This window comes from Fragaria vesca, linkage group LG5 (assembly GCF_000184155.1).
Source record: "Fragaria vesca subsp. vesca linkage group LG5, FraVesHawaii_1.0, whole genome shotgun sequence".
NCBI lineage: Eukaryota > Viridiplantae > Streptophyta > Magnoliopsida > Rosales > Rosaceae > Fragaria > Fragaria vesca.
In genome coordinates, this window is record NC_020495.1 from 15,663,082 (window position 1) to 15,678,561 (window position 15,480).

General features: G+C 37.0%; 2 protein-coding genes across 2 annotated transcripts; both read right to left on the minus strand.

Annotated features, from left to right (window-relative positions):
• Positions 1–9,920: 9,920 nt before the first annotated feature.
• LOC101303430 (pentatricopeptide repeat-containing protein At5g65560-like) lies at positions 9,921–10,424 on the minus strand. The gene has a single exon (XM_004301431.1). It carries the CDS (start codon positions 10,422–10,424, stop codon positions 9,921–9,923), a length of 504 nt encoding a protein of 167 aa, XP_004301479.1.
• Positions 10,425–10,640: 216 nt separating this feature from the next.
• LOC101303714 lies at positions 10,641–11,165 on the minus strand. The gene has a single exon (XM_004301432.1). The coding sequence runs from the start codon at positions 11,163–11,165 to the stop codon at positions 10,641–10,643; it is 525 nt and encodes a 174-aa protein (XP_004301480.1).
• Positions 11,166–15,480: the final 4,315 nt, after the last annotated feature.

Sequence of the window (15,480 nt, forward strand, 5' to 3'; positions counted from 1 at the left end):
TGCGATCCAAGTGAGGTTGAAAAACTAGACAACACACAGCTTTAAGTCCATATGTGGCACGCCTTCTAACTCCTCCTAGATCTCGAGATATGATTTTCCGAAGTAGATGTACGTTTTCTGGCAGATTCTGTCCGAGACCAAAAACAATGTCTAGAAGTGTTCCTTCCTCTTCCGTGGCCTCACTTGTTGTCATTCATGAGTCCATTCACCATGATTCTTGATACGTAACGTTCATGTACCTGTCTTCTGCACATTTAAACAAGATACATCAAAACTGACAAGGTAACCCAATAACGAATCACGGTAAAACGTCCAAGTGATAGTCCAAAAACGGTTTTCATCATTTAAGTGCAATTTTCTGTATAAAAACGACTAGTAGTCACAACTCTACAGAAAAACCCTCTTGACTCTAAAATAAGTAAAAACAAACATACTAAGGCACAAACAAAGTGTAAATGGGGGTGAAAATCCATTAAGATCATGGCGTAAAAACGCACTTATCAAAAATATGATGAGTATCGATACACGACTACTAATATTGAGCATTTAAATCAAGACCAAGATGCATTCTAGTCACTTAATTCAATGCTTTGTTGTGAAAATACTTTATCATCAACAATAGTTTGTCCTTCGAATTGATACGACACAATCCTTAAATAATTATTAAGGTTGATACGACACAACATTTTGAATAATTCTCAGGGTTGATACGACACAACCCGAAATAATGTTGCGGTTGATACAACACAACCCAGACTTTTAGGAATTATACTACACAATCCATATTAACACCATAGTTGTTACAACACAACCCGGACCTAGACCGCTTTTAGTTCTAGGATTTCCCTGTAATTTTACACAAATCCAAACATAGAACGAAGATGAAGAAGAGGAGAAAACACTTTTATCTCCCCCGAGTTTAGTTGGAAGTAATTAAAGAATTTGAAAACATTCTTTAAATCGTACTTGAAAAGTTCTTGAAAGCTTGGATGAAAGCAAAAACCCGAAAAATCGTAACCAGGGGCAGCCGGGAAGCGGCAGCAGGAAAAAAGGCGAGCGGCGGCCGACGCGGACAAGCGGCGATTGAGGCTTTTTAGAAAAAAAAAAACTGGTTGGCTATTAACTATAGGGTTAGAACCATGTTGCTGATAACGTGTTTCAAGAGAAATTATTGAGAGAATGATAGATAGTAAGAAGAAAATAAAATCATTATCTTATTTATTCCTATAAAAAAAAATCATCTTATTTATTGATATAGATCCTTATATAGGGATTACATTACATAGCATCATAAGATTTTGTATAATGAAACATATCTTTGATATCTTATTTATACATAAAATCGTGATTCCTTGTTTAACTAGCATTAGACCAATACACACATGTGAAATAATCCTGCAACTTATTATTATTATTATTAGAAATGCAATTACATATCACTCCTTGTTAAGTGGGACCTTCGAAATTTGAAATCTACAATTCGCGGGGTTTCTAAGAAGCAGAAAAGTCTTTATTACCGTTGAGGTAACCTCATCTCCCCGTATCTGTAATTACGTGACTGACCCTGCTTGTAGTTCTCACGTGACCCAAACTGTGGGCATTTTGGGGATTTAAGAATGTGAAACAAGAATTCACAGCCTGTCATTTACCCCGAAGCCGCGTCTTTATCTCTTCTATAAATATACCCAAGCACTTCACTCAGTACAACCACTTTCTCAATTCTCTCTCTCTCAATTTTCATTTGTTCTTCGTTTTTGCCCAGAAATTGCTTCGGTTTCTCAGAGATCTGTTCGCCTAATCTCTGTCCTCGTCTGAGATTTTAGATATAGAGAACCACACGATCCTCTCTTCTTCCCCTCTTTATCTTTTGATCTGTTCTTGGGTTTGACTAAACCCTAATTTTCCGTCTGATTGGGATTTCAATTCTCAAATCTGTTCTTCCTCTCTCGAAACCCTAATTGCAATCTCAAAAGGCGAAAGATGAGGCTGGTGAGAAGGACCGGCAAGTCGGCGTCTTTAAAAATCCAAAGGCCGGATCTTCATCATCTGATCAAGAACAACAAGCAGTCCAAGAAGAGGGCTCCTCCTTAGTTCCAAGTTGAACAAATTAAAGAAGAAAAAGAGAGCTTCTCTCTGCTAGAGTTACTGCCTGATTATGATGATGATATGGAGATCATGTTATCTATCAATGATATACTGCTTGATGATGATCAGCAGTTGGATGTTATTAAAGATCCAGAATTCATCTTCTCCCTAGATGAGTTAATTGATGTTGATGATACGGAATTCATGTTATTTGTCAATGATTTGCTGCTTGATGATCAGCAGCTGGATGTTACGAATGATCCGGAATTCATCTTCTCCCCAGATGAGTTAATTGATGATCAAGAGATCATTAACATTTTTATGGTTTGTTATGACGAATGGGTTTCCAATCCTACTGATGATTAAAGTCGTCTAAGCCAATTCCCCAAGTTCTTCCATCAATTTGTTTCTGTTTAGTGATTGAACTGCTTGGAGACTTGTATTTCCCATTTTGTTATACTACCACTTTGTTTTAGGAGTCTTTTGGTGTGTAAATTTGTTCTAGTTCTTGTTCTGGTTGTAGCTAGCTAGCAAGTGCTTCAGCGGATACTCTTGTATCTAAATTTCTTGGTTTTATTGCTTCTCAAACCAATTTATCTTGTAAATTTGTTAATATCTATCAATATAGTTGATTCCTTTATTTTTATATTATCCTTGATCTTTCTTCATCTTGTGGTTATTTAGAACAACAAATAATCATTTGTAGAAAAACATATAGCATTGTTTGTCGTAAAAAGAAAAAAAAAAGACATATAACATTCTTCCTAAGGCTTTTTAATCCGCAATATAGATCATCTACTCTTTGACTGAAATCTAGAATGAAGCTCCACACAATCCAATTTCAACAGCACTCTAAAAGGGCGGCGAACAACTAATAACCCTCACAATTCAATAATGCAACGTACTCTAGCCATTCTTTGAAAGTAACACCATTAAGTTTCACATCAACTTGATTATTAGGGGGAGAGTTGGACTTGAGGAGTGAATAATAAAGGAACATATTACTTCACTTCATAGACCTCCATATTCCCCATCATGTTTAAAATTCTCTACGCTCAGTTGTGTAGGCTCTTCTTTGAAAGCTTCAGCTTCTTATGAGAGATCAATTGTAACGCCCCAAAAAGGGTGTCGTCACAGCGCCGTGCATCCTAAGAAGCTTAAGTAATCAACAAGTAATACTTAGCCAACTTAAAATGCACAAGGCCTTTGATAAAGATATTAAAACTCAAAAAGAAATGTCATACATTATTTTCTGTGAGTTAAAATAACTAGCAACTAAAGAAATTTAGGGGGAAAAGAAAAAAAAGTCCAAATCTGGAAATTTTAACAAGTACAGAAGACACTACATTAGATGAATAATATACAAAACGTGATGAACCTTTCAAAAACAAATTTACAACTCACTGAGTTCTAATCTCAGTGCCAAAAGAGAGACAGATTGGATTACAACACAAGAACTAGATACCACTATGAACACAAGAAAACTGAAAAGAAAGACAAGGCTATAATCATACATAACACCCATTCACAAACTGGAAGTTCTATTCCAGATAAGACCAACATGGATATTACACACCAAAATGAGCCTTTAAGATCATATTTACAACAAGTTGACTTTACTGTTCCACCAAAAATATAAGTGACAAAGGCTCAGATTTAAAAAAAAAAACACATCAGTACAACAAAACAGGAACTAGACCTCAAGGAAAGGAGACAAGCTGCAAAATGCCAAGGTCACCACTTCAAGTCCACTCCTTTTCAGTTTCGTGCACAGTACCTGAAATGTATAGGGGTGAGCATCACTCACGATCATATGCTTAGTAGGAAGTGACACTAGCTAGGCTTGAAAACTATGAGGGTTTAGTTTCAGTAAAACCTTAAACATCAGCAGTAGAAATAATAAAGATTTGATATAAGAATTTCCAGTGAAACACATGCTCAGGGGTACCCATTTTCTAAAAATCTGATGACCGGTCCTTTTTGCCAACTACCTACTTGCTAAAATAATTTTACAGACCGCCAGCAAGAAGCAGCGAGAGTGGCCATTTATGCCATACCGCCTAGGAGAGACGCCATACCTCAAGGACGTTAGACGTCCTCCGGTCCATATATATAGCCCTTCTGGAGGTTTAGGGGATTGAAACCCAAGGTAGTCACTATGCTCCCTTCACTCTCAAGTCATCACATAAAAATAATGCAGTTTTATGCATAAAAACATAAAGACATTTTTAGAAACATCTCTAACCAGTGGAAACCCCCTACCTGGAAATTCTGATGTGCGACTCACAGCAAGTACCACTTGACCAATCTTCAGTTCCCTTGTATCCTTGTTCCTAATATAAGCATAAGTAGTGCCTTAGTCAGTCCTAACATCAAGTCACATTTTTAAAGAATCAACAGTAGCTAGAGTTTCCATATGTGGGCTTATTTCAAAAAGGAAAATAGTGATCAGACTATTATAACACAGAGACAAAGCTTTATTAAAAAAAATGGAGTTTTTCCTTGACCCTTTTTGGACTGAAATACAAGTTCAAAACATGACATTTATGTATGAATAAACCTCTTAAAAGATCATGTTAGAAAGAAGAATGTAAAGGATTCCAAATCCATTGTTTTGTAACAATAAGCTGTAAATCTGAGAAAGTTTCAGGAAACAGATAGTAAGAAAGGAAAATTCATTAACAATTGACATTTTAATACTTTCAGCTGAAAATCTCCAGAATCAAAGTAGACAAGCAAAACTACCATATCCCAAAATTTCAAGTCATTTGGAGTTCAAATACATGGCCAAATAGAGACCCAAAGTGACTGAAAATGCAGTTTCTGCAGAAAATTCTGAAACACTGTATGAACTTTAAAAAATCACAAGATTCTCAAATCAACTCCGTTTTGCTTGAAACCAAGTTTAAAACGATCGTTGAAGAGTCTATTTTCAACTTTTAAAAACTGATATTAAACAAAGAAGTATAGATTTTTCAAAAATCATGGAAAAGCCCATTGGTTCAGCTTTGCTGTGTCTGTGAGGCATTCTAACAAACAGGTGGTGTGCACTACATGAAACCCAATCTAAATCAGTTCTAAACATCTAAATAGAGTTACCAAACCTAACAATTAGTCAAAAGTGCATCCCATAACAACCTCAAACATATATCAATGAAATTCGTGATGAGTGGAAGAACATATTACCAAAAGAAAGCAAGCTTTGATGTTGGGAGAAGCTCAACGATTTGAAGATCTGAAATCCTCTGATTCTTCTTCTAGTATGATGAAAAGCAAACACTGAATTATGGGTTACTCACTATCAACTTGGACGGAAACAAAGGAAGCATAAACCGACTGAAACTTTTCTGGGTTTTTAGAAGAGTGTGGAAGTGGAAAGAGATTAGAATGTTTGTTGGTGTTTTTGGTGTGTCGGTTAGTAAGGGATAGACTTGATTTTTGTTAAGTCGGAATAGTAAATAAAATAAACTCAGGTTTAACTCATAGGTAAATAAATAAAGTGAAGTAAAAATAAGAGATAGACAAAAAGGAAGAAAGGGATGTGCACTTTTGGCTTGAGGGTAATTCCCTAAGCTACTTCCTAAATTTACGGGTCTCACATCAATGTTCTGTAATTGTGAAATACACAAGTTAGAAAGTAAAAACAAAAGAAAGGCAAACGGTAAATGGAAACCACAAAAAACATGTGGAAATTATCCTTCTGTTTCTCTAATGCATCATTATCTATCCCTCTCCCTCCAGTTACTTTTGTGCAATTTAATAGGCTGATTCCCCACATATTTGCCTGCAATTATTGTAATATTGAAATAATGTATGATTTCAACCTAAAATAGGGAAGAGACATTTAATATGTTCACAGATATTAAACACCAAGAACTGTAAGGAAGTCGTATACATTTACCGTCTTATTATTTAGTAAGCACTCGTGCATATGGACCCAGACCGATACAATTTCGTTCTGAAGACTCTACTTTTGGTTCATAGATTGAAGTCTATTCCAGGCCGCATTGCCACATTCAAATATCACATTTATGTCTGACTGTTGGAGTTTTAGCTAGTTTAAAGGACACATATTTGCAAAGATCTTACACTGTTAGGGTTCATTGATCCGCATGCCTTGCATAGTGCAGTAAAAGCAGACAATCCAACAAAAACATAAGCAAAAAACTAGTTAAGGAAACATGTGTTTAATTTTACCATTCATTTCCTTAAGCGCTCCAGCCAGGTCTAAAGGGTTAGCAAAGCTAACAATTTAAATCCCTTGGTTTTGCCAGTCCTCTTGTTTCTGACAACCTAGATACATAAAATACACATGCACATAAATTTTTTACTTTCAAACCGTACAAGAAAAACTCAAATCCATGATAGAAAGTAGAATAAGCACAATGTAGTAGCTAGGAACAGAGCACAAGAACAGAATGCAGGGGTCACAATTCTGAGGGTGAACATATCATTTGCCAAATTGTAACGCAGATGAACATAAAAATGAAAACCATACAAGTCAAGACATATCCTTTGCCAATATGTAATGTAGATGAACATAAAAATGCACAATTCAATTTGTCTGTATATGGTGAATTCTTTTCATATAAACTAACAACGTCACAAAAGAAGCCCTGAATAATTCATAACTAAGAAAACATTGTTTGGGAAAATGGTGTCTAAACGTATGTCAAAACTCTTCTTAGGTTTTGTTTTACTTTTTCATTGCTTTTCCATTTTGAAAGAAAATCAGGTGTATGCTTATGTTTGTCACAGGTACCTGAAAGCAAGTGAAAAATTCAATAAAAGTATCTCAATCCCCTACATTGCTATACTGTGCCACCGTGCATGTGTCAAGTGAAAATGCACATATGCAAATGCAAGTAGGTGTTAACTCAATAAAATTCATCAAGAAAACTAATAGCTGGTGTTAAAGATTAATCTTAAATATAACTCAGTCAATAGCCTTAGGAAAAAAGATTTCAGAAACCAGTTTTGTAAGTATGATAAAGCCACGGAGTTTCAAGAAGCAATATGATATAACATCTAGATGATATATTATTGTAAGATAAAAACATGCCAACCAGTTCAAGTTGCATCTAGATTCATGAGAAGCTAAGCATTTCTTTCAGGTAATAAGTGGTCCTAGTCAAAACAACATACAATTACCATACATGACATAAAATTTGCCACAACACAAGCAACTCAGATTGAGAAGATAAGTCTATGTTTCGATACCTCTCCAAGGCGACGCTGGTATAGATCTGTTCAGCAATATGTAGTTGACATCAAAGCTTGGGCGATACGAATTACAAAGACAGCAAAGCAATAACAAACGGCCTCAGTTGATTATGATTTTGTTCATTGAGATAAGCCACTATAGTGCAAGAGCCAAAAAATACATATGCAACTTTCACATAGGCCATTTTCCTTGACTATATGGTTTGATCTGAGTCACAATTATATCAAGTAGGCATACACAAACAATTTATCCATGAAACAGAAAAGTACAGTCAAAGCGCAAATCTGGAAGGGACCTTTCATTCAGTAACAAAGTCATACATCAGAGTCCAAGTGATGCGAGTATGAATTTTCTCTTTTCATGCTACTTCCAATAGCCAAAACACCTAGTGATTTAGGCTGCAAATCAGAAAGGGACCTTTAATTTAGTAACAAAGTCATTCTCACATAGGCCGTTTAAGGCAAATTCCAGAAACAGTCATGTATAATAAAATTTCAAAGTGCAACGATAACTTTGCCAATTGGTTAGCAGTGTTTAAATGATATTGAGAAGGGCATCTTCCAAATGCAAAAGAACAGAGATTGCACATAAACAAAAATATCCCTAACAAATATCACAAGAAAATATAGCCCTCAGCCTCTTAACAGTGTAAAGTATCTAGGATATTAGTTCACTGAGAACCAGATCTGCATAACTAACAAACTGAGAACTCCTAAGTGAAGATGTGGGTAACAGAGTTCAATTACGTGGTCTGCTTGAGAATTTGATATATTTTCTTGGCAAGCTATAGCAGGACTGGATCTTCCAAAAACAAACTTTCCACCAATTTCAAGCTGATTACATCCTGGATATTTAGTCTGGTCTCCATCACTGCACACTGGCAAATAGACTTCCCCGAGAACGATTTTCAATGAGTTCAAAAATTAATCTCTGGATAGGAGTGCGCTTGAGAGAAGCCTCGGAAGGAAGAAACCAATTAGCATTAAGCTGGTAAGAGAATATCAACAAACCCCTTATCAGTTCCCTAGATTATCTACTTACTCGCACTCATCCTCAGAATATATGAAATGTAGAGATATCATTCTTTTAAATCATGATTAACTGGTGATACTCAGCTTTTGCAATAGACTAGTATTCATGTCAAAACTCAGAACCTTTTTAAGAAGTTCAACTATAAGTTGCTGCTCAGGTTTACTTGAACAAAAGGAGACCAAGTAAATTTTAGACGTCTACAGAAAGCCTTAGAGTACCATAGTTGTGTTACCTGTGACAATGCTTCTGTCCACAACCCACTTATCATGATTGTATGCATTTACGAGGGACAATGACGTCTCACACACCTTACTATCAAATACAATCTTTTGTTTCTCAAAACTTCTCTAAGTACGCAAGAAGCCAAGAATACTCCCGTATTTAGATGTGTGCATTGTGTTCTGATTTCTCAACACTACTGTTTGTACCTTGCCCAATATACATGCATGAAAAATTCAAAGGATTGAAAACAAATGTTTTCAAAATCAGTCAACTTGAACTCATAAATAATAAGTGTGCACTAAAGCTACGATACAGTAAAAAAGGACTAGGATCAAACTGAATTATATCAAACGCACAAATCTCCTTGCAAGATAATAAACACTTGCACATTTGACAAACAAAATATTCATGCTCTGAATTCAAACCAGAAAAGACAGAAGTTTCTGTTGATATACTTTTCTTTACGATTTTGTTAGGCATCAAAAGTCCTAGAAATTACCTAATGCTTCTAGTGAGCGTTTGAGGGTTCAAGAAGAGGTAAATTTCCAGGCAAACTTATGTTAAATTCAAAACCATAATGGATTAAGAAACTTTTATTTGCCTGAAGTCTAAATTGATGGAAGTAACTTGAAACTATTAAGAAAATGCAAATAACCAAATAATAAAAGACTCGTGATATAGCATGAAACTGAAATGTGCAAAACTTTCCTAAATACCTAACGATCAAATACAATCAAAAGCAAATGAATGAATGTCACCTCATAACCAAAAGCGGTGCACCTTTTTTCTGATTTAAAAGGAAGTAAAATTATGACTAGTGTCAAACGAAGATGACAACAACCTTATCAGACTTAAATAAGCATCTCTTATTTCAAGCAAGGATTGCTACTCATTTGTATTCAAAAGGATACAGCAGTGATTAAATGATTTAACCCTTAATAACTGCACAAGTTGGGATACGAGATTGTGAAGTTCCAAGCGAAGGCAACAATGTAAAATAATTTTACAAACTACAGAGGCAATTCAAGATCACAGGAGGTCATGTAGTGAATTTGAAGCTTCCACACACACACACACACACGCTACCAAAGACGAACTACTTGCTCATCATGTCAAACCTACCATAAGTATATGATACCATCTGAGCAAGAAGAAAATAATATGACATTCAGACAACCAGAATAAGAGTAACAGAAACTGTAGATAATTCAATATCACAATTCACAAACAACAAAAAGTCCCACATAACATATACTTAAATCCCATTTTCTATTATCACTAGCTCCTCCGTATTTCATGTCTCTTAATCCTAAAGCTTCAGGTATAACATCCATGAAGTAGTGATGCTCATCTCTGCTCACTGCTTCAAGGTGAAAATGACAATACTCATGATGCTTCTAATTACAGGTGTTGGTCTACCCTTTAATACGTTCATCATAGCCTTTGCATTAGGCAAAAACCCCTTATCCATCATTACCTGCACAAAAGTTTTTCCCTCCTCCTCAGCTGCCTTGTCCTCCTGTTTTGCAAAGCCCTCCATCACCACAGTGAAGGTAGCAACATTGGGCCGCTTCCCCTTGTCCATCATCTCGAGCAAATACTTCTTGGCATCTCCAAAGAAATCGGGATCAGCAGCAAGTCCCTTGATTAAAACGGTGTAAGTGTAGGAGTTCGGGGTAACCCCAGCAGCTAACATGGCAAGGTATGCCTCTAGAGCACCCTTGGTCTTGTCAAACTTGAGGTAGGCTTTAATAACGGAGGTGTGGATTACGACCATGGGTTCTACACGCATCTCCTTAACTTCATTATAGAACTCTGTGGCCTCGTCTTTATTTCCATCATTTACCAAAACAGTGTACATCTTGCACACTAGTTTCTAGAAGTGATCAGTAGTGGAGATGCTCTTCATGTAGAAGTAACTTCTAACATCCTTGTCAACAGTGTCATTGTGGACAAGATGAGCATGCATCTTCAATACTTCCCTTGCTTCAGCATGGTAGGCCCCATTGTAGTAAAAACCATTGTCGTGAAGAATGAACCCCTTGGCTTTTATGTGCTGAAGGAACTCCTTGAACTTCTACAGTGGCTCTCGGTAGGCAATGGCCCCCATAAGATACAGAAAAGGTGTACGATCGAGTGTCATCCCCTTATCCAAGGTTTCAAGAAAATACTTCTTGGCCAACCTAAGGTACCTTACTTTGGAAAAGTCTGTTGCAAGTACCCAGATGAGTTGAGTGTAAGTGTAGAAGACGGGATTGACACCAACGGCTATCATTTGGTGGTAGACCTTGAGAGCACTCTCGGCCTTGCGTGTACCAGAGTAGAGAGAAATCACCATGGTGAAGACAGCAACGGGAGGTAGAATGCCCAAGTCAGAGAGAGGCTTAAACATCTCTCTAGCTTTGTCAGTGTTGCCCAAATCTGCTATTAAATTGAACCATCTAACTGCATAATTGTTAAGGGAATCGTAGCTACTCCCCATCATGCGAAATTGACTATTCAATTCCTCGTCCTCAATGTCTTTGGTAATACCCTGAAATATCTCCATCACACGTTTCTTGAGGTCTTCAGCACAAGAATTGGGGAAACTAGTTTCCACCATTGATTCGACTGTTCTATCTAGATTATTTGCTGAAGAAACCAAGTGAAACCCACAAAAATCACAAATACAAAATTGAATTAAGAACTAGTGCAATCACAAGCATAATGAAGGTAGCTAAAACTAGGTTTTCTACTGCAAACAAATTAAAAATAACTATTAGTTATTGTGAGAATTCAGATCGATATTTAGAGAAGAAGAAGAAGAAGCACTGATCTTGCTTCGATGATTCTCCACCGGCGATAGCTCTGGAAGCAGAGATAGTAGCAGGGCAACGAAAGGTTTTGCTGAAATTTGAAAATTGCGAGGGTTTCATTTCTGTTATGCCACCTCTTCTTTTTTTTGTTATTTACAATTTTGGGTCTCATATTTTTTTTTTGGTTACTTTGGGTCTCATGTTTTATATTTATATTTTACTTCAACGATTTAACTGACTTTCAAATGAAACTACATGTATCTAAAGAAAAAAAATTCATAAGTGGCTAAGTCGTGGCTTCTCGATACATACCTGTAGAAAATTACCACTATTTTATGCATTATGATTCTGTAAAGTTTTAGTGTGGTTTTGTCGGATGGCTAAGCCAAGGTGGAAGTGTACATGCTGGAAGGGGGGGGGGGGTTTATAAAAGCTCACAGTTGAAGGAAAATGGAGGTGTGGAGAGTTGCAATATGCATGAGCAAGTTGCTGAATTGTACTTGGATGGAGCTTGGGACAGTAGTACAAGCACTATGGGTGTCACGGTTGAAAGAAACTAAAAATATGAATGTACAAGAACTAGTACAATGTGCATACAAGAATTTCCATTTATTTGGGATTAAAATAAGAAAACTCGATTAAGCGGTTAATTTGTGGAAATTCTTGTATACACGACGTGTATTTACACGACACAATCTTAACCGTTCATAACAATTCATATATTTGGCCACCATGTTTCTATATTATTTCCTCTAATCTTGACCATTCATGTATGTACGTGAAGATACACGTCGTGTACTGAAGATGCTCTCGTTAATTTGTGATGTTGTTTTACATTTTCCTTCAACATGTAATTGACTTTCAAAATAAACTATCTAACAGAAAAGTTTTAACAAGTCGCTCAGTCATGGTTTCTTCATACATATTAATTCATAAGAAAACACACTTATGTTTTATAGTCCTTATGTCCCTCTTCAGTGGGGATGCATTTGAGGAAAGGGCAAAATTGACCACGACAATAGAGCTTATCATGTGGCGGCTTTGTGTTGCATGTTTAATTGTGTAAGGTTCTTTTGGAGAGAAAAGCAATGAAGGGGTCCATCTAAGAAGGTGGGACTCCCACTTCAGTGACGAAGGTGTTTGAATATGCCTCGGATACTAGGTTTGTCAAGTATTTCAATGTGTAGGTCTTGTGGCATGGTCCTGGAAAGACCGGTGATGAGTCTCGTGAGAGCATCAGCGTTGGAGTTTTTAAATCTTGTGATCTAGGTGATTTTAAAAGAGGAGAATCGATGTAAGAGTGCCCCACCATTCTTTTGTATGATCCTAAATTTATTTGATAAATGATTAAACTTGAAGCAGTCTCCATTGACCTGATTAACAACGAGTTGTGAATCACTTTATTTGTGAAGGTGGAAAGCTTCAAGGTCCCGGCAAAGCGGGTTTCCCGCTATTAGTGCCTCATATTCAGTTGTGTATTGTTGGAAGTCTTAAATTCGAAATCGTAGGGCATGCTTGTAAGAATTTCCCTCAGGATGTGTGATGATTATCCTAGCTCCACTGAGCTTGTTATTACTTGATAGAGGAGCCGTCAACATAAAGCTCCCAGATGGAGTTACAAGGTGGCGGGGTTTCAAGAGCTTCTGCTACTAGGATTAGAGGGATGAACTCAACTATAAAGTCAGTTTTTGTATGTCCTTTGATGGTTGTTCAGGGCTTCAAGTGGATGTTGAATTCTTCTAACTCAATTACCCGCTTAACTAGGCTAGTAGAAGATTCATATTTTTGGAGAATTTGTCTTAGTGGATGATTGGTGAGGATATGGATAGTGTGGGCATGAAAGTATTGTCTAAGTTTCCTGACAGCCATGATCAGGGCTAGGGCAAGTTTCTCAATTTCAAGGTAACGGGTCTCGACATCCGTGAACCCCTTTCTGATGTAGTATACTGGGAGCTCGCGGTTTCATGTTCTCGTCGCGTGAGGGCGAAGCTTATAGCAGTAGAAGAGACAACAATGTATAGGTATGACACTTCACCTGGGATAGGTTTGGAGAGTAAGTGGGCAGAGGCTAGGTAGGCTTTGATATACTGTTGAAGGCTTTGTCATGCTCATATCCCCAAGCGACAACTTTCTTGTATTGTGTTTTGAGAGCTGGAAGAAGAGGTTGCATTTGCCTCTCAAGCGAGAGATGAAACGTGCCAAGGCAACAAGGATGTTCCCAATGACATGACCTTGTAACAGTAAAGTCCTTGTCTGTGACTAAGGTGGTGTGCTCTTGATCAACTAGGTGCATTTACATTTAGTTGTATCTTGAGTAGACGTCAAGAAAGCTGAGCATCTTGTGCCCTGCGGTGGAATCGACCAGTTGGTCTGTCCGAGGTAGCGGGAAGCTATCCATAGGGCTAGTTTTGTTTAGATTGGTGTAATCAATACACATCCCCCACTTGTCATTAGGTTTGGGGACCATTACACCATTAGAGGCCCAAGTGGGGTAAAAGAATTTACGAATGAATTTGATCTCACAAAGTTGTTAGACCTCGGCTTAAATAGCACAATACTTCTCTTCATTGAAGGTCCGACACTTTTGACTCACGGGAGTGCATTACTTGAGTATGTTAAGCTTATGTGTGATAACATCAGGGGAGATTCCTGACAAATCAAACACCATACCTCTTGCTTGTTATGCAAGAAAGTGATGAGTTTCTAGCGAAGCTCGAGACTAAGGTTGGTGCCGATACGAACCTTCCCATCAAGATTAGTGGTGGATAGTGAGACCCATGTGTTAGGTTCCGGGCGGCGGGGGGGGGGGGGGGGCGGGGCGCTTAGGTTTCTTTTGCTTAGAATTCTCGGGGTCCTCCCGAGGGTCATCAATGGTAACTTCTCATGTGTCCCTCTCCCTTGTTGTACAACGTTAAGCTTGCAGTGTTCAATGTCTGCTCGGTCATGAATGGTGAGGATGCTTCTCGCCTTCATTATAATCATGTGTCCTTGCATGAAACATTAGAATTCCCAGATGATGTCATGACCCATAATATTGTAGAGAGAAGAGCAATCCACAATGAGGAACCATGAGGTGATAGAAGTACGATGGGGACTGCTATCAACAGTGATCGTGAGGCAATCTGAGCCGAGAGGTTGGACAATCTCCTGAGAAACTAACAAGTGGGTCGTGGTTATTGTATAACTTAGCGCGGTCCTGTGCGAGTCCTTTGTAACAATTGGCAAACATTACACTTATTGTCGCACAAGTATCAATCAATGCGCAGTGGCACGCGTAATGGTCTACCTAAGTGCTTCATTTAAATTCTAACAGCTAAGTGCTTCATTTACCATTGTATATGCGCTCTTCCATATCTATAAACATACAGTTTCAAGGTAAAAAATTGTGGGTCTAAAACTCTAAGGGTGATATTATTACACATCTTTTTTTTGTTACTAACACATCTTATTTATTTTCCTATCCATATATTTTAATTTTATTTACAACTTGCTACTTGATGAATTAGTTTTATTATTGACTCTCATATAGATGAGGTGTGCTAATAGAAAAAATAGGTGTGTTAAGAACAACACCAACTCACAGTGAGCTGTGGCTTGGTTGGTTAAGGTGTTTAACTGACAACTTTGAGGTCACGAGTTCAAACCTCACAGACATATGTATGGTGTGTGAGTTATTAATAAAAAACGTTTTTAAAAAAAAAAAAAAAAAAGAAACAACACAAACTCTAAATGCTAATATTGGACATACTAGCAGATTAATTATTAATTTTTAATTAGGGTCTAGAGCAGGTGCCCTCACAAATTTTTTTTAATTTTTTTTTAATTATACTAACATCTACTCGTGCAAATTTGTACGGTTTCACAAAATCACCTCTAAAACTAAGGAGTAGTTAATTTTCATTTATCAGTTTATATATATTTTTGATCAGAATGATAAATTTGTATCCCTTTTCACGTTTATCTATTCATTTTTATGCAGTTACCAAGTCTTGTAATCCTATTTTTTATTCACTATCCATATTTTCTCCCCAAATATCTATTTATTTTAGTTTTTATTTTATTAATTACTATAGTAACCTTGTTTTTAATAATCTGAATCAACTTAGTCAGAACATAATTGGA